The sequence below is a fragment of the Gopherus evgoodei genome, chromosome 9 (assembly GCF_007399415.2).
Source record: "Gopherus evgoodei ecotype Sinaloan lineage chromosome 9, rGopEvg1_v1.p, whole genome shotgun sequence".
Taxonomy (NCBI): domain Eukaryota; kingdom Metazoa; phylum Chordata; order Testudines; family Testudinidae; genus Gopherus; species Gopherus evgoodei.
In genome coordinates, this window is record NC_044330.1 from 51,516,270 (window position 1) to 51,539,544 (window position 23,275).

Sequence of the window (23,275 nt, forward strand, 5' to 3'; positions counted from 1 at the left end):
CTGTGCTGAGCCTGCCCCAGCCCTCCCATGCAGGGACATCAAAATGAGATCTGCACTGACAGTTAAGAAGCAAGTGGTGATTGCACTGTGGAAACCTGCTATGCTAGATACCCAACTGACCAGTTAGCAATTCGGAGTCAGAAATCCTCCACAGGGGCAGCTCTCATGTAAGTGCTGAGGGCTATTAATCACCTCCTGCTATGCAGGATTGTGACTAGGGGCACTACGAGCAGCCCGATAAAAGGGCTATAAGAAGAGCTCAAAGTGGAGATGTACAGCTCAGGGCGGCTGGGAAAGACCATTTTAATAGTGAGCCAAAGTAGTGTGTGTTGCTGCAGTATGCTCTACCTGAACTTTCTCTTTTCCAGCCCAGAATGAAACTTGTAGTAAGTGCTGTGTGTGTAGGAAATAGAGCATTGTCAATGTACCTATTAATGTCTGAATATTGTTATAGGGTCTGTGACAAAATGAAGTACCAGGAAATTGGTGGGTGTCAAGACCTACTCAGCACCAGCCAGCATATATTGTGAACTAATAAAAATGAATTATGTTCCACAAAGTGAAATTTTATTCTATGACAGAACCAGGCAAATGATAAAACATTTAGAACTTAATTTATTAAGGAAACAACTTATGAAGGGGAAAGTGCAGTCATTTCTATTTCAGATGCACGTACACCAACCCCGGCTTCCACAAGTCAGTGCATGGGCAGCTCTGATTGTCTTTCATGTTCCCTGGGGGGGAGTGGTAGTGCAGCAATTGCTCATGGCACATGAAATGTTGGGAGGGGGGTCCCAACATTGAGTTCTCCATGGGCTGCAGAGGGATATGAGCATGGGATTCTTGGACCTGCCCGTCTACCAGAGTCTTCAGCATCTGTTTGTGGCCTGAGAAGCCCCACTATGTCCTTGTACATTCCCCTCTCCTTCTCCAGGCCGGCTGCAAGGGTGATCCTCCAGGCCCTGGTCTCATTCTCTGTAGCAGCACAGGCTTGCAGGATCTCCTGGAACATGTTATCTTTCTCCCACTCATCTGGCTTAGAAGCTTGGCAGGTGTGAAGAGGGAGACCCTCCTGGCCACAATAGCATCAGGTGCAGCTACAACACACAGAGGTACTGTTGTCAGTGTGTTCACAACAGAAATAAAAAAATAAAACGAAACATGTTAGGATACTGAACTCACTCCCCTTAATCTGCAAAAGTTGTAAGCACCGCATCCTCACTTCTCCTTGGGATTGATATAGCACCTGCCCTGTGAGTACATTTATATAGAGCAATGAAACAATACTGGCACCAATTTCCACAGCTAGGAGTGAGTGTAGCTGCTATCACTCCTGCAGGTGACAGAGGCAGAGAGCACAGTTACTGCTGGTATTCTGCTGCCACCTGGACCCATATGCTGTTAGCTCATGTACTGCAATGGTGCCTGCTGAATTAGTTGCTGAGTGGCGTGAGAAAGTGTCCTACCACACCAGAAGATATCAGGCTGGCCTCCCCAGAAACCTTTGGCAGAGAATTGCAGAGTACCTCCATGGAAGTGTCATTGAGTCTCTATACAGGATTCACAGGACATCCCGGTGCATGTAAACAAACTGCTCCACATGGCCCCCTCTGCATAACTTCAGAGGGGAATGACAAGCAGAGAGCAACTCTACCTCTCTTGGTTGTACCACTACCTCTTCTAGTACAAGTGAAAGAGTAATTCAACAGATATGTCCTGCTACTTTGGGGGCTCTACCCTTGTAATTTCAAAGCAAACTGCACATTTACCAGAGGTTCCTTCCCCTGCATCAGGCTCACCTGTTGGGACTGGCAGCAGTGCACTGGAGTCAAACAGATCCTTCCTCACTGCACAGCTGGATCCCCTGGTCACCTGTCCCCCATACTCCTTCGCCTCTTTCTTGTCCACCCCCTCCTCTTCGCTGTTCATGGTGAGGGCTTGTGGTTCCTCTGAAGTATCCATGGGGCTCTTGCAGGTGGTGGTGGGGTCTTCTCTGAGGTTGGCATGCAGCTCTTTGTAAAAGTGGCAGGTCTGCAGCTCAGCACTAGATGGATTGTTGGCCTCTTTAGCCTTCTGGTACCCCTGCTAGAGCTCCTTGGCTTTCACACAGCACTGCTGCCAGTCCCTCTTGTAGCCCTTCTCCCACATGCCCTGAGCCATTTGCTCACAGAGGTCAACATTTCTATGGCTGGATTGGAGCTGTGCCTGCACAGCCTCTTCTTCCCACAGCCCCAGGAGATCCAACACCTCCTGTGTATTCCAGGCAGGAGCGTGTCTGCAGCATATAGCTGGCATAGTCAGTGGGCAGTTACACACAACAGTGGAGAGCTGCCTGGTGTGCTCACCAAGCCAGACAACCAGGAAAAGGAATGTAAAGAAATTGCGAGGCTTTAAAGGGGAGGGACAGCTTCCTGTCCACCTGGCCCGTGGGCAGCAGAGTACACACTGGTGACCAGAGCTGTTAGTGTGGGACATCACCTGGAGGCCAGTAACAGTCGAAGTAAGTAACAGTGTCAACACTGACCCTCTGTCGACTTAACTACATCGACCTTGACCCTACGCCATTCAGGGAAGTGGTGCATAGACACTTCCAAAGCTAGGTTGATGTAAGCTGCCTTGCATTGACCTAACCGTCTAGTGTAGACCAGACCCAAGTTAAACAGAAATTAAAAGGAACACGGTCACAAAGGTGAAATGCTGCAAGCTCTATGGATACTTTTAAAAACTATGATAACAGAGGCTCAGACTAAAGGTATTCCCCAAATAAAAACAGTGAGAGGACCAAAAAAAAGCCACCAGTGCTAAACAGAGTATAAGAGATGGTCAGAGACAAAAATTTGTCTTAAAAATTGGAAGTCAAATCCTACTGAAGAAAATAAAAAGGAGTATAAACTCTGGAAAGTCAGGTGTAAACATAAATACGGCAAGCCAAAAAAGAATTTGAAGAGCAACTAGCAAAAGACAAAACTTTTTTTTTTTTTTGCTGTTACTTTAAGTACCTCAGAAGCAGGAAGCCTGCTAAACAACCAATTGGGCCACTGGACAGTCAAGAAGTTAAAGGAGCACTCATGGAAGATCAGGCCATTGTGGAGAAGCTAAATGAATTCTTAGAATTGGTCTTTGCTGCAGAGGATGTGAGGGAGATTCTCACATCTAAGCCATGCTTTTCAGGTGACAAAGTTGAGGAACTGTCCCAGACTGAAGTGTCAGTAGAGAAGGTTTTGGAAGAAAGTGATAAAGAGTAATATCTCACTAGGACTGGATGGAATTCACCCCAAGGGTCTGAGGGAACTCATATGAAACTGCAGTAGAACTACTAACTGTTGTATGTAACCTATTGCTTAAATCAGCGTCTGTACCAGATACCTGGCAGATAGCTAACGTAACTCTTATGTTTTTAAAAAGGCTCCAGAGGCAATCCTGGCACTTACAAGTCGGTAGGCCTAACTTCAATACTAGGCAAACTGGTTGAAACTATAGTAAAGAACAGAATTATCAGACATGTAGAGGAATGCTATATGTTGCGGAAGAGTCAACACGACTTTTGTAAAAGGAAATCATGCCAGTCCAATCTATTAGAATTATTTGAAGGTATCAACATGCACCTGGACAAGGGTGTCCCAGTAGACATAGTGTACTTGGACTTACAGAAAGCCTTGAACAAAGTCCCTCACCAAAGGCTTTTATGCAAAGTAAGCAGTCATGGGATAAGAGGGAAGGTCCTCTCATGCATCAGTAATAAATTACCTGTTATCACTCAAGAAAGACCTTGGAGTCATCAAGGATAGTTCTCTGAAAACATCTGCTCAATATGCAGTGGCAGCAGTAAAAAAAAGCTAACAATGTTGGTAACCATTAGTAAAGGGATGGAAAATAAGACAGTAAACATCATGCCACTATATAAAGCCATGGTATGTCCACACCTTGAATACTGCAGGCAGTTCTGGTTGCCCTATCTCAAAAAAGTTGTATTAGAGTTAGAAAAGGTAAAGAGAAGGGCAACAAAAATTACTAAGGGTATGGAACGGCTTCCATGCAAGGAGATATTAAAAAGACTGGGACTGTTCAGCTTAGAAAAGAGATGACTACGGGGAGAAATAGGATAGAGGCCTATAAAATCACAAATGGTGAAGACAATGTTATTTACCCCCTTGTATAACATAAGAACCTAAGGTCATCCAATGACATTAATAGCAAGTTTAAAACAAACATAAGAAAGTACTTCTTCCCACAATGCTGTGGAACCCATTGCCAGGGACTGTCATGAAGGCCAAAAGCATAACTGGGTTCAAAAAAAAGCATAAGTTCAGGGAGGACAGGCCTATCAATGGCTATTGACCAAGATTGTCAGGGATGCAACTCTATGCTCTGCGTGCCGCTAGCTTCTGACTGCAATATTGGGACTGGGGAAATGGGGATGGATCAGTCCATAACTGCCCTACTCTGGATGCTGGGTTAGAAGGACCGTTGGTCTGACCCAGTTTGGCCATTCTTATAAGTGGGAAAACACTTTGTTTAAGGATCCAGATGGGCTTAGATGTGTGTTAGCCAGGGGAAGCCGAGTTGAGTTTTGAGGATCTAGATTTTGGACTTTGGCACCTAACGTGGCAGTTAGGTGGCTAAATGCCTTGGTGGATCTGGCCCTAGATGTTTGAGGCCTGCTGTCTATACTGTAGGCCCTGGCTTTACAAAGAGTGCTGCACTCACCACAGCTCCCAGACTTTGGGAGACCATCCCCACAGCAGTGAACTCAGAATTCAGTAGGCCCTAGCCTTAAGGGAATTTCAGCATGCTTAGTTCTTCCAGAAAACATTTTAAACTGAGAAAGACAGTACAAGGTAAGATGATAGCACATCTCGTGCCAGGGGATACAGATACACCACTGCAGGGCCTCTGAGTGCAGCAGAAATGCCAAGCAAAGGCTACAAACAAGTGAACTTCATGCTCTGGATGTTTCCCTGACCATACTGATCATCTCTCATCACCAGTTGCCATTACCAGCAAGTTTTCAGCCAATGGCAGTGAAGAGTGGTTAGCAGCAACTTCCGGCTCACTAGGCAAAGCAAACTTGGTCTCAGGTCAGTGCCTTACAGACAGACACTTTGCTAAACCTCTTGGCTGAGGCTTCCTGGAATGGGCTTGAACACTGAGCTACCCTCCCCAGGTGAGAGGGGATCCCTTAGCTCTGAGGGGGAAGCATAGGGGCCGCTCAATGCCAGACACCTTTGCAAGCATGAAATTTGCTTCATTTAACAAACTCGCTCTGTAAAGTTTCACCACCATTTATATGAGACGCAGTAATTTACATGTAAACACAGACACCTGGGTGGTAAGGCACTTGGTGTGAGACCAGACAAGGACACAAATCACCACTCAGATGGGCTCCAGCAGCCAGGCATTTCTGGGCTGTGTTTCCTTCAATCTTCTTGCCTAAGGAGCAGCTGATTCACAATGCGCCCCAGGCAGTATCTGCCACAGGCACAGATGCAGCCTCACTGCAGACAAGTCCATTCCTCAGTGTGAGACTTTGTCAGCAGGACACAGCTCCTGAAAAGCTAAACATGGACAGAAAGATTTGCTATTTCCCCAAACACATGGATGGCACAAGTGATGCTGAGACTGATACCCTGGAGATACTACAGCTGCTGGGTTTTCTCTGTTCAAAAATAGGCAGGTAAAAGGCACAGGGCTTGGCTGTGAAGTGACCAGATTTAGTGGATTTAGTGCTGGTTTCCTGCATTTAGAAACTATACTCCAATAAACCCAGAAGCACTGGCTCTGGGCCAGACAGGCTGGATAACCAAGTGAGGCTACCTCTGGAGCTGTGTATCCATTTTCTCAAGCAGGCAGTCTCTTTCCATGCACAGAATTGCACACATGGCCTGGGGCATTATGGAAGCAGCAGGAGGTTTTGTATCTTCTGCTGAAATACTGGGGATTTATTGGTCACTGCTGGAGGCAGGCTACAGGGGACGAGGATGCAATGGGCTGCCCTGGGACAGGAAGTACAGCTATTCCCATTCCTTAGGAAGCACTAAAAGAATGACATTGAAGAATACAGCAACTAGGGGGTGGGGGTGGGGGGCAGATTCTAAGGTGGGAAACATGCAGCCACTGAAGTGAGCTGCAGAGCAACAAGCAATCACAGGAAAGGATCTGGTGGGGTGGGGCTGAGGTGTGCCTAGAAGTACTCTGTGCCAGAAGGCAAGGAGCAAGCCAGCTGTGGATGCAGCAAGGGCACTTGTGCTCTCCTGAATCCAGCACAACAGGAACCACGACCTTTGTGAGTTGTGTGAGCCAACCAAGGGGAAGTCTGGCCTGGGCTCCAGCACAATAATGGATCCTCCCCAATAAACCCCTGGGCACAATCATCCTGGCAGGGGGCCTGTTAACCCTCGAGCCTGTAGCATTAGCTCAGCTCTAGTGAAAGCCCCAGTGCACAGCACACGGAGATGGGGAAGGAAGGAGGCAGTGACACGCTGGAGCCTTGCAGGAGGCCTTGTCTGAACAGACCTGAACTCCGTGTGCCAGGGCGAGCAGAGCTGCTTTCGCTGGGCGGGCAGGCAGGCATACAGGTGGCTCATTTATCACAGCCAGCCCAGTTCTCACCCTGCACTACTCTCTACCACCACGGCCATCTTAAACCAACTGTCATATGAATGGCAGTTACCTAGCAGTACCTGCCAACACTTCAGAGAGCCCAAGGGCACTGGACATACTTGGAAAATCTCCATGGAGGCCAGGAGCTCCAGCATGGCACTAAATGTGGCACCAATTCACCAGGGTCAGAAAATGGACCTGCAGATTTTTTCAAAGCCCACTGGCAGCCCCCAGCGACCCAGACATTCACATTTATACAAGCACCATTTAAAATGAGACCATCACGTCTCCTCCTAGATTTAAAAAGATTTAAGAACTGCAGTTGTCCTCTGCCCTAGCTTGTGCGGAGAAGAGGCAGTGCAGGCAACAACTTAAAACATCATCTAGTTGCTGACGATTGCACCATCCCCATAAATAAACAATCAGACATTCTGAACAGCTGCTGCACCCAGTCCATTATGTGCTCTTTTTGCCATTGAGCACGCGAACATTCTGGTCCTTTTCATCCAATTTCAGGTGTGTCCGGCTGAATTGCTTAATCAGGGTCCCCGGTATCAACGCCACCATGGCTATGGCTAGTAGCTTAAGCAACGTGCCCCAGGAGAAAATGGCATCCAGGGAGGTGATCTGCGAGAGAATGGCACCAGTCTGCACACAAATGAAGTTATAGGGGATCAGACCTGGAAGAGTCAGAGGGAGAAGCATGTTACTAGACAACCATCCCTAGTGCCCTGGTCCATCTTCAGGATGGCTCCGCTAGACACCCACAGATCCATACTGCTCAGAGATGGCATGCAGGGTACAGCGTAACACACTGGTCAAAGGTCACATCATCTCTGCAGCCAAGTGTGCTGACAAAGCTGAGAGCTGCACATGGTGGAATACAGCTCAATGCCCCTGGAAGGGTCACTTTCGTTTGCTAGCACTACAGGGCACTAACCATTGTGAAGAAGGAGACAGGGACATAAGCAATGCCCCCTCTCTGCCCCTCCATCCTAGGGAAGCCTTTCTGGACAGGCTGCGCCCAGCCTCATCTAACACAGCCGGGGTCCTGTCACCGAGACTGCTCCACTCCCAGCTCCTGACACAGCCAAGTGGCCAACCTGGCTGCAGCACTGCAGTGGGCAATCTGCATCATATATGCTGTACAGCACCTGGCGAGAGGACAGCACACATGGGGCTGGGGCCAGGGGTAGTTTCTGCAGGGCCATTGTGTGGGTTTGTGCGAACAGGAGAGATTGTAAAAAACACTCGGGTTGGACAGTTGAGCCACAATGCCATCTCCCAGCACTCATTAAAAACCAATGGGCTTCGGGACACCCGACGATAGGAACAGTCATTTCACCCTGGGAAGAGGTAACAGTGTAAAGGCACGGACAGTAGCGAATCAGGAAACTAACACAGCCAAGTGACTGTTGCTGTGGGACCCTTAACGCTGGAATTCCTCAAGTGTAGCATGGTACGTTCTCAGGCTTGCTGGGTTCTAACAACAGCAAAGAATAGGTTGGGTTTGATCCCTTCCTGAACACAGAGCCTGCTCGCCCCCAGCTCCAGCTCCTTACCGATAAGGACAGAGAAGAAGAACTGAGAAACCGGGATGTTCAGGATCGGAGATGCCAGGTTCAGAAACCAGTTTGGGGTCATGGGGAAAAGTCTCAGAAACAACAAGAAGAAAAACAAGCAGCTCCTGTTCTCCTCCACCTGCCATTGGACAAGAGAAACCAGGTCAGCACTGCTACTGCCCGTTACTGGCCAACTACTGCAGAGCCAAGACACCCAGTCTGACACAAGCAGAGGGTCAGGGCATCATGTCAATAAGCCACAAAGTAACACCAGCCCAGAATCAAAGCAAACCAGAGTAGCTTAGTACCACGGTACCCACATGCACCAGGATCAGCTGCACCCAGTGAAAGTACACGCTAAGCTGCGGCATGAAAGACCAGTGGAAAAGGGGGCCATCACTGACGAACAGACATGATCTAAACAAACACTTACACAAGGGACAGCTGCATTCCCTGCATCTTACACTGCTTTCCAGCAGCGCCATTCCACTAGTGAAAACTGGTTCCCAAGGTCACTATGATGGACAGTCCTTACAATTAAAAAGGCAGCCGGGTCACAGTGTGGAAGGGAAGGGTGAACATGCAGCCTTAGTCCTGTCCGTTGAGCATCTCCTTAACAGTGTAAGTGCACCTTTTGCTGTGTTCAGGCACTGGGAGAAAGCAGTAGGATGTGCTCAGCCAGACTCCTCCACACCTTCGGGGCTTGCTCCTGCCAACACTTACCTGACTGACTCCACTCCCGCTAGGAAACGCTCTGCCTGACAGCACTGTTTTCAGGCCTGGGCCCTTAGTAACACAGCTGTCTGGAGTGTTCCCAGTGCTGTACACGGTCACTGATGAATTCTAACAGCACAATACAGCCTAAGGGAGGCGTTGCACTTAGCAGCCAGACTTTGGAGGGGTTAAAAAGGACAAAAAAAGGCCACAGCAAACCCCTCCTTCCTGTACCAGGCACCTGCTGCCCCATGCCCCTTGGAGCCTATCAACCCCTATAGGCACTTGTCAGCTTGGCCAGCCACTACCCCATGCTCTCCTGACTCTTGGTGCTGCAGGCTAAGGAGGCACTGCCATTCCTGTGCAGACCCCTCAGGGCACAGTTCAAAGTAGCATTGGTCTCTCACCCCCCGGCCGGCACTCAGCCTCCAAGCTGCATTTTCCACAGTATTATGCTGCAATTAAAACTGGTCTAAAGCTCCGGTGCAGCAAACATCTTCAATCAACCTACAGCAGCCTCTGCTCTATTTAACAGACACAAGGCTAAGAGGGTTGGCTTAAAGCAGCTTCCAGCCCTTGTAATGCCTTAGATCATTTTAAGGATTTGTATCAATTTAAACTGCAAAACAAGAGCAGCCTCCCAGAGGGACCTAGCGGGGGATGGCAGGTGGACCGGACAGCAGGCATGGACAGGCGGGGCACCAAGTCAGGTGGTCCCTGAGCCAGAGGTGATTTTTAAATGTGAATACGGGAACTGAATCTACGACAAGTTTCTGTAGGCAGAATTCAGCCATTCTTGCTCCAGAGTTCAGAGTACCCCACCCTTCCGAAGAGTCCACTGCATTTTACTCTTGTCAGCTGTACTGCTCAAGCAGGGTTACGGCAGAACGAACTAGTATCTTCCTGGGCATCAAAGTTACTTCCCAAGTTCCAGCTAGTTACACCTGCCTTCAAAGAGAGGTTTCTAGGGCATCTCTGAAGGCCCAGTTTGGCCTCCTGGTGATGATGCATGAGAAAGCAGAGCCCAGCTCAACTCTCAGAATCCAGGGTGCATTTACATTTGAAAGGAGCAGAGAGAGACTGACACACAAACACGGAACCCCCTGGGGCCACTCTTCCAATTCCTTTTCAAAGCAAAGTGGGCTGACGCTAGAGGGCACTACCATGCAGGAGGAGTATCAGTCACATCCAAGGGATAACTGCTGTGGTTAGTTCTCCCTCTGAAAAGCCCATACAGCTTACTTTCAGGGTCCACTCGACTGATTCCAAAGCCAGAAGGACAACAACAGCCATGGTGGTAGGACACAGGGAACTAAAGAACAATAAATGCAGGCCCTGGGCTAAGAAGGGGCTGTACGATCACAGCTCAGCTCTGCTCCAGTCAGCCCGGGGGTTTGTCCCCATGCCCTGAGCAGAGGGGCTAGCAGCAGGGATCTCTTTACCTTTCTTTGCAGCATGGCCACTTTATCAGGAAACCAGTAGACTACAAACTGTTTCCCAAAGGCCCTGGAGAGCAGGTAACAGCAGGTGGCACCCACAGAAGTCAAAGCAGAGCACAGCAAAAGCCCCATCCATGGTCCAAACAGAGCCCCAGCGAGGATATTCTGGTAGAACAAAAGCAGGGAGTGAGACCTTACGAATAAGAGACAGGATAAAAGCGTTCAGCAATGTGTACATAATCACAGGCAGCCCAACTCTCCTGTGACCACATGGGTGGCTTGATGGGGACTCGGCCATCTCCTTTGCTCCCACAGGGACACAGCTTCACTGCCCGTCCTGGACTTTCTTTATTAAAGCACCAGAGAGAGGATCTCCCATCCAGACAAGGCAGAGCGTTTGGGGGCAGTGTCAGTCATTCCAAAGAGAGCTCTGTCACCTTTGCACAAGATGCCAGGCACATCTGGGCAGGGAACCACCTAGCTCAGTTGTGGCCCCCGAGCACCACCATAACACAAATGGTTAAAACCCACGGCTCATTCTAGAAGTTACACCAGTGCAAGAGAGCAGTGTCTGAACTGACCAGTGCAGTCTCAGTCCTTTAGTCAGGGAGCTCAGCTGCCTTATGGAGGAGACTCACTCAGTTCCTCCCTTGGCCCCTGAATTCCAGGGTTTGAAAGGTACCTGGCTCAGGTGACCTAAACATTTGCACAGTGCAGCCAGCATCTTAGCAGAGGTTGTCTCATGGACGCCTCCCTTCCCATTTGTGATCAGACAATAGGCCCAGGCCAACTACCACCTCTGCTGACATGGAATGGTAATACCATGGGAATATTCAGAACTTATCTAAAGCTATTCAAGGTGGCAGAAACCAGGGTGAACCAGAACCATGTACATCAAGTAAAGTGCTTGTGCACCGCACAACAGTCTGATTGAAAACCAGCTCTACCCAAACTCGACCAGGCACACAGTAAGTGGATTACTAACAGATCGCTTCATGTAATCATTGGGTGGGATCCTACAGAGACTGGACCTCAGCCCAAGGCTGTTCAATATTAATATTTTATCAACAATTTAGAGATGAATATAGAGTCAGTGTAGATATTGTATATGGAAAAACTGGTTGTTTAGTAAATAATGAGGGCGGGGGAGGGGGGATCATACAGAGCCAACAGGATCACTTGGTAAATTGGGTGCAATCAGAAACCATACCTTTGAATATGGCCAAACGTAAGGTCACATCTATAAACAAAGAATTCAGTCACATGGCACGTGGGACTGTAGCCTGAAAACAGTGACTCTGAATAGGACTTAGAGGTCATTAAACTGAACATGAGCTTCCAGTGCAAAGCTTTGCCCCTTGGAGGTATAACCGGGGGGATAGAAAGGAGCAGGGATGAGCTTCTCCCTGTAGCGTTGTCGCTAAACCGTAATGGTTCGCCCCCCCCAGTGTTTTGTATCTACCTCTGGCTAGTAGGTCTAGTCCCCAGGCTAGGGCTGTGCAATGCATTTCTCAAACTCCCAGGAAGGAGTCCTGTTCACCTGGAAGCAGGGTGATAGGCAAGGACAGGGGGTTAAATGGTGACCCCAGTAAACGAGAGAGCCCAATGAATGGGCTAAGACCCCATGGCAAATCCCAGCATTGGAATGTCTGGTGAAGGAAAAGGAACAGAGTGCTAGAGAGCTGAGCGGGTGCATACCAGAAAGCTGGAGCCAGGGATGGCGAAGGACTGCTTGTAGAGGTAGGCAGCACAGAACAGCAGCAGCACATAGCTCTGGTGCTCTTGCTTATAATACTGTAGAAACTCTGCAAGCTCTCGCAGCTCCTCCAAGTCTGATGGGAACTTGAGTGACCTGAGAAGCAAGAGGGAGACCCAACTAAAATGATAAATCCTTGACACGTCAAGCGCCTCTCAGACATATTCTGCACACATTAACAAACGGACAGCCAAGGTCAAAGATCATCATCACATTTTACAAATGGGGAAACTGAGGCAGGTTAAGTTACTTCAGGTCAGAGAAACTCTGTGGCGAACTGTCTAGTGACCTAAATTCCCTCTAAGCTGCATGGCCACATAGCAGGCTATAAAGATCCATGCAGGCATGCAGCCACAAGGGCCTGGAGAGATGAGAGGTAGGAGATGGGCAGGGAGGGGAGCAAGTTGGGGTATGTAGGGCTGCTGGCAGGGAGAGGCATCTCTCCCCCAGCCCCGGGGCTGCTGCAGTGAGAGAGGGCGGGGGGGGAGAGTCCTCTCTCCCCACTGCAGTCTCGGGGCAGCCTGCACCCCAAACCCCTCATCCCTGTCCCCACCCCCAGTTGAAGCCCTCACTCCAACCCTCTGCCCCAGCCCTGAGCCCCCACACTCACCACCTGCCCCAGCCCTAAGCCCCCTCCTGTACCCCAAATCCCTCATTGCCAGCCCCACCCTAGAGCATGCTTCCCCAGCCAGAGCCCTCACTCCCCTGTACCTCATGCCCAACCCTCTGCTCTAGCCCTGAGCCCTTTCAACACCCAAACTCTTCATCTCTGGCCCCACCCCAGAGCCTGCACCTCAACCCTGATCCCCCTCCCACTCTCTGAACCCTTTGGCCCCACCCCTGCCACAATCACCTCCATATTGGTGCACATAAAATTAACTCCACACATGGATATAAAAAATTGGAGGGAACATTGCTAGTGACTCAAGGACGTCCTCATTTGAACTCTAGAGTTCTTATGAAATCCACCAGCAGGCTTTACACCAACATAGGCCTTCTCTAAATGTGAACAGCAATGCTATATTGCAGAGCAAGCTCCTGCTTTACCTATGCAGTGCAGTCACTTGGCTTGACAAACATTTCCATGACTGACCTTTGGTATTGCTCAGTGGACCCAGCCAGCCTGCACAGAACAAGCTGAAAGAGTCAGAACTAGAGAGCTTTCCTTACCCGGTCTTCAGCAAACTAAAAATTAACAGTACTGTTTGCATCCAGCCTGGAGCATTCATCGCCTACCCTGAAGCAGGATTGAAAACAGCATCCAGGGCATCACTAGATGGGACTGGAGCCAGTGCACAGATCATCATGCTGCATGCAAGCAGCCGACATTCCTCACAGAGGATCTCTTGATCACCATGGCACTGACTATCCCAGGTTGCTGCTGGCCCAACTCATACCACTGGCTGCATTCTGGATCCGGTGTTTGGGCTGAGTATGGAGGTATGACAACTGGAGATTTTACCCATGGCAGGGACCGTTTGTTGCCTCCAGCGATTTGAGGTTGGGGCTAGGCACTTTGATGGCCCTTCCTCAGAGATTAATTGGACCTGGTCATTTCTTGTGGAAGAATATTGTTCACACCATTCGGCTAGTTGAATAGTACTGTATGATGATCTTTTACCTTTCACTACTGGTTAAGTGCTGTGTGCATCTTCCTTATTGGTTTCCACCTCACAGGTCACCATGGTTTACATCTTTCCTCTGGCAACTAATGGAGAAAGCTGAAGTGGCAGAAAACTCACACTGAATTGGACAAATTGCTTCATAACACATCTTGAAATCTCATCCTGTGGGTATGCAAAAGTTTCTTTGCTTCCACCACTGTATCCATTAAGGGTATGTTTACACGACCCACCAGATCGGCAGGCAGCAATCAATCCAGCAGGGGTCGATTTATTGTGTCTAGACTAGACACAATAAATCGACTCCCCAGTGCTTTCCCGTCAACTCCTGTACTACACCGCTGCGAGAGGAGCAGGCAGAGTTCACAGGGAGTGGCAGCAGTAAGTAGGTTTAAGTACATTAACTTCAGCTACGTTATTCATGTAGCTGAAGGTGCCTAACTTAGATTGATCCCCCCCAGTGTAGACCAGGTCTAAATCTCAATCAGATGATTTATGCTGATGAATGAATGAATAGGAAACAGCTGTTATTCAGTAAGCAACAAAACTCCAACACACCAAGCAGATTCTAACGGAACCACCTGCTTCTGTGGCTGCAGAGTAATTTCTGGAGAGTTCAAACACTGAATTGTCTCCGTTGGATGTTACAGACTCAGACTTTAAGGTCAGAAGCAAAGCCCGGAGCTGGAGCACAGACCAGTAGGTTTTTGCCTGGAGCTGGCGCAGAGCAATTCAAATATTTGATTGCTCCAAATCCCTGATCAGACGGGACCATTATGATCTTCTAGTCTGACCTCCTGCACAACACAGGCCACAATCTCACCCACCCACTCCTGTAACAAACCCATACCCATGACTGAGTTATTCAAGTCCTCAACTTGTGCTTTAAAGACTTCAAGGTGCAGAGAATCCTCCAACAAGCGACATGTGCCCCATGATGCAGAGGGAGGCAAAAAAATCCCAGGGCCTCTGCCAATCAGCCCTGGAGGACAATTCCTTCCCAACCCCAAATATGGCGATCAGTTAAACCCTGAGCATGTGGACAAGACTCACCAGCCAGATACCCAAGAAAGGGTGGGATCTGAATTATTACAAAGAATTCTGTCTGGTGTCCCATCACAGGCCATTGGGCATATTTATCGCTAATAGTCGAAGATCAATTAATTGCCAAAATTAGGCTATCCCATCATACCATCTCCTTCTATAAACACTTATCAAGCTTAGTCTTGAAGTCAGATATGTCTTTTGCCTCCACTGCTCCCCTTGGAAGGTTGTTCCAGAACTTCACTCCTCTGATGGTTAGAAACTTTTGTCTAATTTCAAGTCTAAACTTCCTGATGGCCAGTTTATATCCATTTGTTCTTGTGTCCACATTGGTACTAAGCTTAAATAATTCCTCTCCCTAATATTAATCCCTCTGATATATTTATAAAGAGCAATCAAATCTCCCCTCAGCCTTCTGTTGGTTATGCTAAACAAGCCAAGCTATTTGAGTCTCCTTTCATAAGACAGGTTCTACATTCCTTGGATCATTATAGTAGCCCTTCTCTGTACCTGTTCCAGTTTGAATTCATCCTTCTTAAACAAGGGAGACCAGAATTGCACACAATAGTCCAGATGAGGTCTCACCAGTGCCTTGTATAATAGTATTAACACTTCCTTATCTCTACTGGAAATACTTCGCCTGATGCATCCCAAGACCACATTAGCCTTTTTTATAGCCATATCACATTGGCGGCTCATAGTCACCCTGTGATCAACCAGTACTCTGTGGTCCTTTTCTCCTCCTCTGTTGCTTCCAAGTGATACGTCCCCAGTATATAACAAAAATTCTTGTTATTAAACCCTAAATGCATGACAATGCACTTTTCACATTAAATTTCATCCTATTACTATTACTCCAGTTTACAAGGTCATCCAGATCTTCCTATAGGATATCCCGGTCTTTCTCTGTACTGGCAATACCTCCCAGCTTCATGTCATCCGCAAACTTTATTAGTGCATTCCCACTTTTTGTGCCAAGGTCAGTAATAAAAAGATTCAATAAGATTGGTCCCAAAACCGATCCCTGAGGAACTCCACTAGTAACCTCCCTCCAGCCTGACAGTTCACCTTTCAGTATCACCCGTTGTAGTCTCCCCTTTAACCAGTTCCTTATCCACCTTTCAGTTTTCATATTGATCCCCATCTTTTCCAGTTTAGCTAATAATTCCCCATGTGGAACCGTATCAAATGCCTTACTGAAATCGAAGTAAATTAGATCCACTGCATTTCCTTTGTCTAAAAAATCTGTTACCTTCTCAAAGAAGGAGATCAGGTTGGTTTGGCACAATCTACTTTTTGTAAAACTATGTTGTATTTTGTCCCAATTACCATTGACCTCAATGTCTTTAACTACTTTCTCCTTCAAAATTTTTTTCAAGACCTTGCTTACTACAGATGTCAAACTAACAGGCCTGTAGTTAACTGGATCACTTTTTTTTTTTCCCTTTCTTAAAAATAGGAACTACGTTAGCAATTCTCCAGTCATATGGTACAACCCCTGAGTTTACAGATTCACTAAAAATTCTTGTTAATGGGCTTGCAATTTCATGTGCCAGTTCCTTTAATATTCTTGGATGAAGATTACCTGGGCGCCCCTATTTAGTCCCATTAAGCTGTTTGAGTTTGGCTTCTGTCTTGGATGTGGTAATATCTACCTCCATATCCTCATTCCCATTTGTCATCCTACCATTATCCCAAAGCTCCTCATTAAAGACTGAGGCAAAGTATTTGTTTAGATATTGGGCCATAACTAAATTATCCTTAACTTCCACTCCATCCTCAGTGTTTAGAGGTCCCACTTCTTCTTTCTTTGTTTTCTTCTTATTTATATGGCTCTAGAACCTTTTACTATTGGTTTTAATTCCCTTTGCAAGGTCCAACTCTACATGGCTTTTGGCCTTTCTCACTTTATCCTTACATGTTCTGACCTCAATAAGATAATTTTCCTTGCTGATCCCTCCCATCTTCCACTCCTTGGAGGCTTTCTGCTTTTTCTTAATCACCTCTCTGAGATGCTTACTCATCCAGCTTGGTCTACAATGTTAAGACAGCCATACTCATTCCAGTCCAAGGGCTGTTGGTATCACTGCGTTCCACAATCTACTCTTTGGACTAGCAACCGAGCTGACTGGGGAAGACCAGCAAGTGACACTTGTCCATTGTTGTCTAAAACACCCATAAAATGCAACACAGTTAAAGAGATAGTGCATCTACTATCACAGTCATCAAAGTGCGTATAGGAAACAAATTATTGTCAGCCATACACAATCTGCATGGTTATCAGTATTTGTTCCTTTGGGGAAACTCTGGTACAGAGAAAGATAAAATGAGCTTAACAGATAGACACCCATTCTTAGATATCATGGCCTGAATCCCATCTCAGAGCCTCATGTTGACCTGGCTGATATAGTAGATTTAATTTTTTGGGAGGGGAGGGGGAAAGGGTGGTGTTAATATTTCATTTAACTATCTTCATTAAAAACAAAAATAAACCTGATTTTAAAAAACTTTAATGTTTAACTAAATTCAAAAATTCATATGTTTGTTTTGTTAAAATATTATGTGTTTGCTGTTGAAGAAAAAAATCCCGAATACATAACGTTGCTGTTTTAGTTAAATAAAACAATTTAAATGTCTATCTGGTGATGTTCTCCTCCGAATACAGCATGGCAAGAAAATCCTCCAAATATTAATGATTAACCTGTTGAACTGGAGATAGTTCACCTCCCAATGACTTCATAAATATCTGCTTCAAATTACCTTTGGTAAATGAAATAACCAAACAGTCATTCATTTCTGATATAGCTGTAAAACTAATCTGAAAAGTTTTCAAAATAAATCATTTTTAAAAAATGTATAGTGGGTACCTTCTAAAAATGAAACCTACATCTATTTCTGAGTTGTGAAGAATATGTATTAAGGTTAGAACAACCAACAAGAATGCACTTTTATGTAGAAATCCATGATTAAATTGAGTCTTCCTAACCAGTGATTTAAAACAAATTGATTTAAATCAAATTCACCATGCTCAGATGAGTTTTCACTGTGTGCACGCACATGTTTTTCACTTGCCATGCTCCACATCAGCATTCTACCCTTAACAGTCAGAGACCTCTTCGCACCTTATTAGCAAAATAACATTAAGCTAAAAAGAGTCACTGGTCAGTACAAGTCATCTGGTTTCATGAGCAGGTCTTCAACAGAGTCAGATCCTCAACTGGTATGAATTGTCCTTGCTCCATTGACCTCAGTCGAGCTATGACAATTTGCACCACTGAGGTATTGCCCCAAAGAGCACAGGGGTCTGGAGAACAAACTCAGGTAACACATAGCAAATGGTATGTTAGAATCCACAGTTAAGTGATGCAATGAGAGCTGGGAACTGTGGGTAGGGTAGGCTGTTGCTTGCTTTTACTTGTTTTCTGGGTGGTAATTCCTGGTTTTGGGACAACAATAGGCTCAAAGCTGGCCAAACCTTTGTTAGGCAGAGCTAAAAATCGAAAGGAATCCCAACTAGAGATGGATGGCACGTGTTTAGGCTTTTGTGCTTGCTGTAAAAATAGGTAGTTTGACTGAGAGTTACGTGGCCTTGGACCTGCCTACTTGAGCAGTCACTCTCCCAGGACCATAGTGCCACAGTGCAGAGAAGCAGAAGGCCCTTTGTTTCAGAGGAGACACGAGCAGGGTATTCTCTATGAGGGTCCTCTGCTTTGGAATTTACTGTTCCTAGGTGTCATATGGTCCAAATGTGTTCCCTTCAGTGCACATTCCACAGCCCCTCCTTTTACAGGAGCTTTTGGAAAGGGGTACACTACCTGAGGGCTGCTATTTCAGAAGCAGGATATTTTCTTTATACAGTGCTGCTGTAAGTGCTAGGCCTGGTCTACACTTAAAAGGTCGACACAGATAAGTGGGCAATGTGTGGAAAAAAACAAACAAAAAAACAAACCCTTGAATGCCATAGTTATGTCAACCCAGCCCCCAATGCAAACACATCTATATCAATAGAAGAATACTGCCATCATCAGGGATGTAGCAGTCTTACACCGACAGAAAAACCTCTTCTGCAGGTGTAGGTTGCATCTATGCTATGGGGTTATGACGGCATAGTTACAGCAACCTAGCTATGCAGGTATAGTCTCTGTAGTAGAGACATACCAGTAGTCAGCTATTGCTGGTGCAAAATGGAATTTACTGGAGCACTTGCCTTTTTGCTATTTGTTGTTTTAAAGAAGTATCAAGAACACCTACAGCTTTGAAGAGGGACCTCTCTTGCTACAATATAAATCAAAGGAATAAAAAACAAAATGTCTTCCAAATCCTAGCAGTCAGGATAGGTGAAGGATCTAGGAGGATATGTCAAGCCAAAGATGACCAGCACCAATGTCGTTAGTTTCAAGGCTCCTCAAAGAACCAATTTCACACTGACTTGCTATGGCTAAACACAGCTCAGAACATGCAACACCACATTCTTATGGATTTCACCATGTGATGGTCTATGCAAAGAACATCACATGGTGGGGATATTTTTAGGCTACCACCCTATATTTGCAGGCCAACAAAAATCCAATATTTCACCCATTCATCCTGAACATCACTCTCAGTCAAAATCAGATAGAGAAACCCCTTGTGACTCTGGAATTATTTAAAATCTTTTCACTCAGGGAAAGAGGGCATGCACCTGAGAGCTGCCATTTCCCATTGCAAAATATGCACGTACATCAGATCGCAACAGTCATTCTCCTCCGGGTTTTTCTCCAGGACACCCCAAGGCATCGCAGCATTCCTTCAGCAAAGCATATTTCCCACCATGCCGCCATCCTGCAAATTCTGTCTGCAGGGCAGGGGTGAAAGTAACTTACAGGACTTACCAGTACTGCCGGAGTCCTGAGGGGGAGCAGGGCCTCATCTGGAAGAGGCGTGGCCTCTCAAGGTTTAAAGGCCTTGGGGAACCAGCTGTGGCTGGGAGACTCAGAGCCTTTAAATCAACCAGGGGCTCCCAGCTGCAGAGGTGGCTAGGAGCCCCCTGGGGCTCAGGGGCAAATTAAAAGGCCCAGGGCTCTGGCTGCCAGGGGGAACCCGAACTTTGCGGGGCTGGGACAGGGATTTAAAGGGCCCAGAGCTCCTGCCACTCAGGGAAGCCGAGAGCCCTTTAAATCCTGGCCCCAGCCCAGCCACTAGAGCCGTGGCTGGGATTCAAAGGGCTCTGGGCTGCCCGCAGTGGTGGGGAGCTCTAAGCCCTATAAATCCCGGCCGCAGCCAGGATTTAAAGGGCTCTGGGTTGCCCACAGCAGCGGGGAGCTCTGAGCCCTTTAAATCTTAGCCGTGGCCGTGATTTAAAGGGCTCAGGGCTGCCCGCAGCCACGGGCAGCCCAGAGCCCTTTCAATCCCCACTGTAGAAGTCAATGCGGTCCAGCACGGCGTACTGCTTCTTGCCAGTACGCCGTACTGGACCAGCTTACTTTCACCTCTGACTGTATGTATGTGTATGTGTATGAATGTGTCACAAACAATGCAGCTGCAGACTGCCACCAACCAGCAGCGACCCCAGCAACCGGCCCCTGTGGGCTGCTGCCTGCAGAGAGCCAGCAGGTGCCACTGGGCTGGGTCTGCCAAGGAGTAAGTAACCAAGGCAAAAACCACAGCCAGCCAGGGAGGGAGCGGGGGGGCAGGGGGAAGGGGAAGTCGGGGTGAATGAAGGACAACTAGAATAGTCTTCATGAAATACACAAGATAATTAGAGAAAGTTTTGTCAATTTCAGCCTCTGCACTCTGCAGGCAGGACAAAACAGAGAGAGATTTGAGATTGCACCCGATGTCCTAAGGACATTTCAGGTGTTTAAATCAATATAGAAAGAGGGTGGATTGGAATGAAAACTACCTTTTCTTTCGAAGGAGGCACAATAATTTCACTGAATATTCAGTTTTCCCCTCCAATCCCTTTGTGGTTTTGTCTATGGACGCTATTTGCTTTCCCTGTGAATCTTCAGTTGCTTTAGCAAAACTGCTTTGCCCAAAATAAACCCTAATCATCATGACACATCTTTCCATCATGTTCTCCATGTTTTTTGTGTTTGTTTTTTTTAAACAGTAACATTTCAAAGAGGATCTGCAAGCAGTTTGGACATCACAGCCATGATCCTTTGCTGGGGAGGGAATGGAATAGATTTGAACTTGGAAATGGTTCCTGATTTTGATTGTGTTTAGGAGATTCCCCTCATTCCAGGGGCAGAAAAGAACTGCCCCTGCCATAGTCACACACACCCAACAACAAGTGGGAGTGAAATTAACAAGGATGCCAGAAACCTCTCCTAACTCTGGGCACTGAACTGCACAGGGAACAGCTGAGTTCAAACTGTTCTTTTGCAAGCAGCAGCAGGCATCTCAGCCAGTCTCCCTACTGCAAGCTAGAGCCTAGAGGAAAACCTCTGCTAGGGTTGGGGGGGGGGGGTAGAATGGAGAGGAATGCAAAGCCTTGTCTGCAGCCTGGCTGAAAGAAGGGGAGGGAGGAGACAAGAAACCAACCTGACAGTGAGTTTTCCCCTTCCACCTGCTTTTATTAGCTCAGGATTTAAGCTGTGCAGCCAAATGCTTGTATTTGTTATGTATATTGGAGAGATCCCCTCACCCCTGGGGCAACAAAGGACTGCCCCTGCCATGGTCAAACACAACTTTCCCCTTGACCCTCTCCCCTTAGCTACTGTGAGTGAAAGTAACAAGCATGCCAGAAACCTAGCCCTGGGGGCTGAACCATCAGGGAACTGCTGAGTTTAAACTATTCTTATGCAGGCAGCAGGCTTCTCTCGCCCTCCCTCAGTCTCCTTTTGTTACCGGTCCCCTACTGGCCCGTACCCGTTTACTTTCACCCCTACTGCGGGGTGACAGCCGGATGAAGGCGAGTTGAAAGCTTTCTTGGAAAGCGGGTCCAGGACGCTAGCACAGTGGGCTGCAGGTGCAGTAAAGCCCTGGGTGGCCTGGCCTGTTGGCCAACCTGCTCCCAGACCTCCAGCACCCCGCCTGCAGGCCCAGTCTTGCGCTCCACACCATGGGTACTGTCAGCACCACGGGCCTGGGGAGCCAGTCCCCGGATGCTCGTGCCCAGTTCCGGTGACCCAGGGGTCCGGGCTCACAGCGAGCTGCGCCGTCAGGCCTGGCACGGGGGGAGATGTGGGCGGCTCCCGCCGCAGTGAGGAGCCACTTTCCCGGGCCAGAGGGGACGGGAACCGGAACCGAGTCGGGCCCGGCCAGGCCGGGCGGCGGGGGCGGGGGTGGCTGGGCCCGGGCCGTCACCCACCTGCCGGCCCCGAGCGGGCCCCCCGTGCTCAGCCGCGCCGACAGCAGGTAGAGGCCGCAAGAAGCGGCCCCGAGCAGCACCAGGAAACCGCAGAGCGGCCGCATCCCAGCGCGGGAGCCGCGGAGCCAGGAGCGCAGGAACCGGCGAGCGGGCGATCACGTGACCGACCGGTGCCCGGCCCGACGGAGCCACGTGACACGGGCCGGCCGCTGCTAACATGCGCGCCCTGCTGAGGCCTCGCTCGCTGGCATGAGAGCGATTGGCTCCCGTGTGGCCCGAGGCCCCGCCCCGGGTATCCGCGGGGGTTCCGGGGCGGGGGCTCGTAGCTGTCTGGCCTTGGCTCATCGAGAGCCTGTGCGGCACCAGCCCCCGGGAGCGTCCCGTTCTGCGCTGGGTCTCACTGAGCGCGGCAAGGCGGGAGTAAGACCCGCGCTCTCCTTGGCGCGGTCACTGGGAACTGCGGGCCTGACACCCGCAGGCTTGCAGCCCCCACGTCCCCCGCTCACTGTCCGCCTCACACGCCTATCTCCACCGCCGTTAGCCAGGTTATTAATGACAGTGTTGAATAGCGCCCGCCCCAGGGCTGACCCCTGGGACTGCAGGAGATAAGGCCTCCCAGTTTGAGGATGAACTGCTGCTAACTGGTCTGGGCGCAGCCTGTCAACCCACCTGTTAGTAAATTCATCTCTACCCCTTTCCCCAGTTTGTTTAAGAGACTGTCATGTGGGGCTGTGTCAAAGGCATTATTAAAATCAAGAGAGCTCACGTCTACTGCTTCTCTGCCATCCTTTAGTCCAGTAACCCTGTCAAAGAAGGAAATTAGGTTGATTTGGCATGGTTTGTTCTTGATGAATCCATGCTGGCTCTTCCTTATAACCCTCCAGGTGCTAACAAATTGTTTAATAATTAGTCCCAGTATCTTTCCAGATATCAAAGTTAGGCTGATTGACCTATAATTCCCTGGGTCCTCTTTGTTCCCCATTTTAAAGATAGGTACATCTACCCTTCTACAGTCTTCTGGGCCCTCACCCATCCTCCAGGAGTTATCAAAGGGAATTGCTAATGGTTCCAAGATTAATTCAGCTAGTGTTTTAAGTGCCATGAATGAATTTAATCAGGCCCACCAACTTGAATACATCTAATTTCTCTAATAGTCTTTAACCTGTTCTTTCCCTATTTTGACTTTCATGCCTTCCCCCTTTTTAATATTAATTGGGTTGCATGCAGGGACTGTCTCCTACTCT

At 48.1% G+C, this 23,275-nt stretch overlaps 1 protein-coding gene and 1 long non-coding RNA gene across 2 annotated transcripts; both read right to left on the bottom strand.

The window, feature by feature from the left end:
* Positions 1-595: 595 nt before the first annotated feature.
* Positions 596-3,699, bottom strand: LOC115657987. Its single transcript, XR_004002104.1, has 2 exons — positions 1,800-3,699; positions 596-1,097 (listed from the first exon to the last, which is right to left on the bottom strand). It is a non-coding gene; the product is annotated as an uncharacterized LOC115657987 (long non-coding RNA).
* A 1,567-nt stretch (positions 3,700-5,266) lies between these two features.
* On the bottom strand, positions 5,267-22,213 carry TMEM41A (transmembrane protein 41A). Its single transcript, XM_030576408.1, has 5 exons — positions 22,032-22,213; positions 12,014-12,167; positions 10,319-10,480; positions 8,163-8,301; positions 5,267-7,280 (listed from the first exon to the last, which is right to left on the bottom strand). The coding sequence occupies exons 1-5, from the start codon at positions 22,133-22,135 to the stop codon at positions 7,057-7,059; spliced, it is 783 nt and encodes a 260-aa protein (XP_030432268.1). The 5' UTR covers positions 22,136-22,213; the 3' UTR covers positions 5,267-7,056.
* Between the last annotated feature and the right edge of the window lie 1,062 nt (positions 22,214-23,275).

Bases quoted from the DNA above. Each gene is read 5' to 3' on its own strand.
- TMEM41A (XM_030576408.1), bottom strand. From the start codon at position 22,135: ATGCGGCCGCTCTGCGGTTTCCTGGTGCTGCTCGGGGCCGCTTCTTGC. The intron at 8,302-10,318 runs GTAAAGAGATCC...GTCCAATGGCAG, and splicing joins TGGCCATGCTGCAAAGAAAG to GTGGAGGAGAACAGGAGCTG. The intron at 7,281-8,162 runs GTAAGGAGCTGG...TGACTCTTCCAG, and splicing joins CTTCTTCTCTGTCCTTATCG to GTCTGATCCCCTATAACTTC.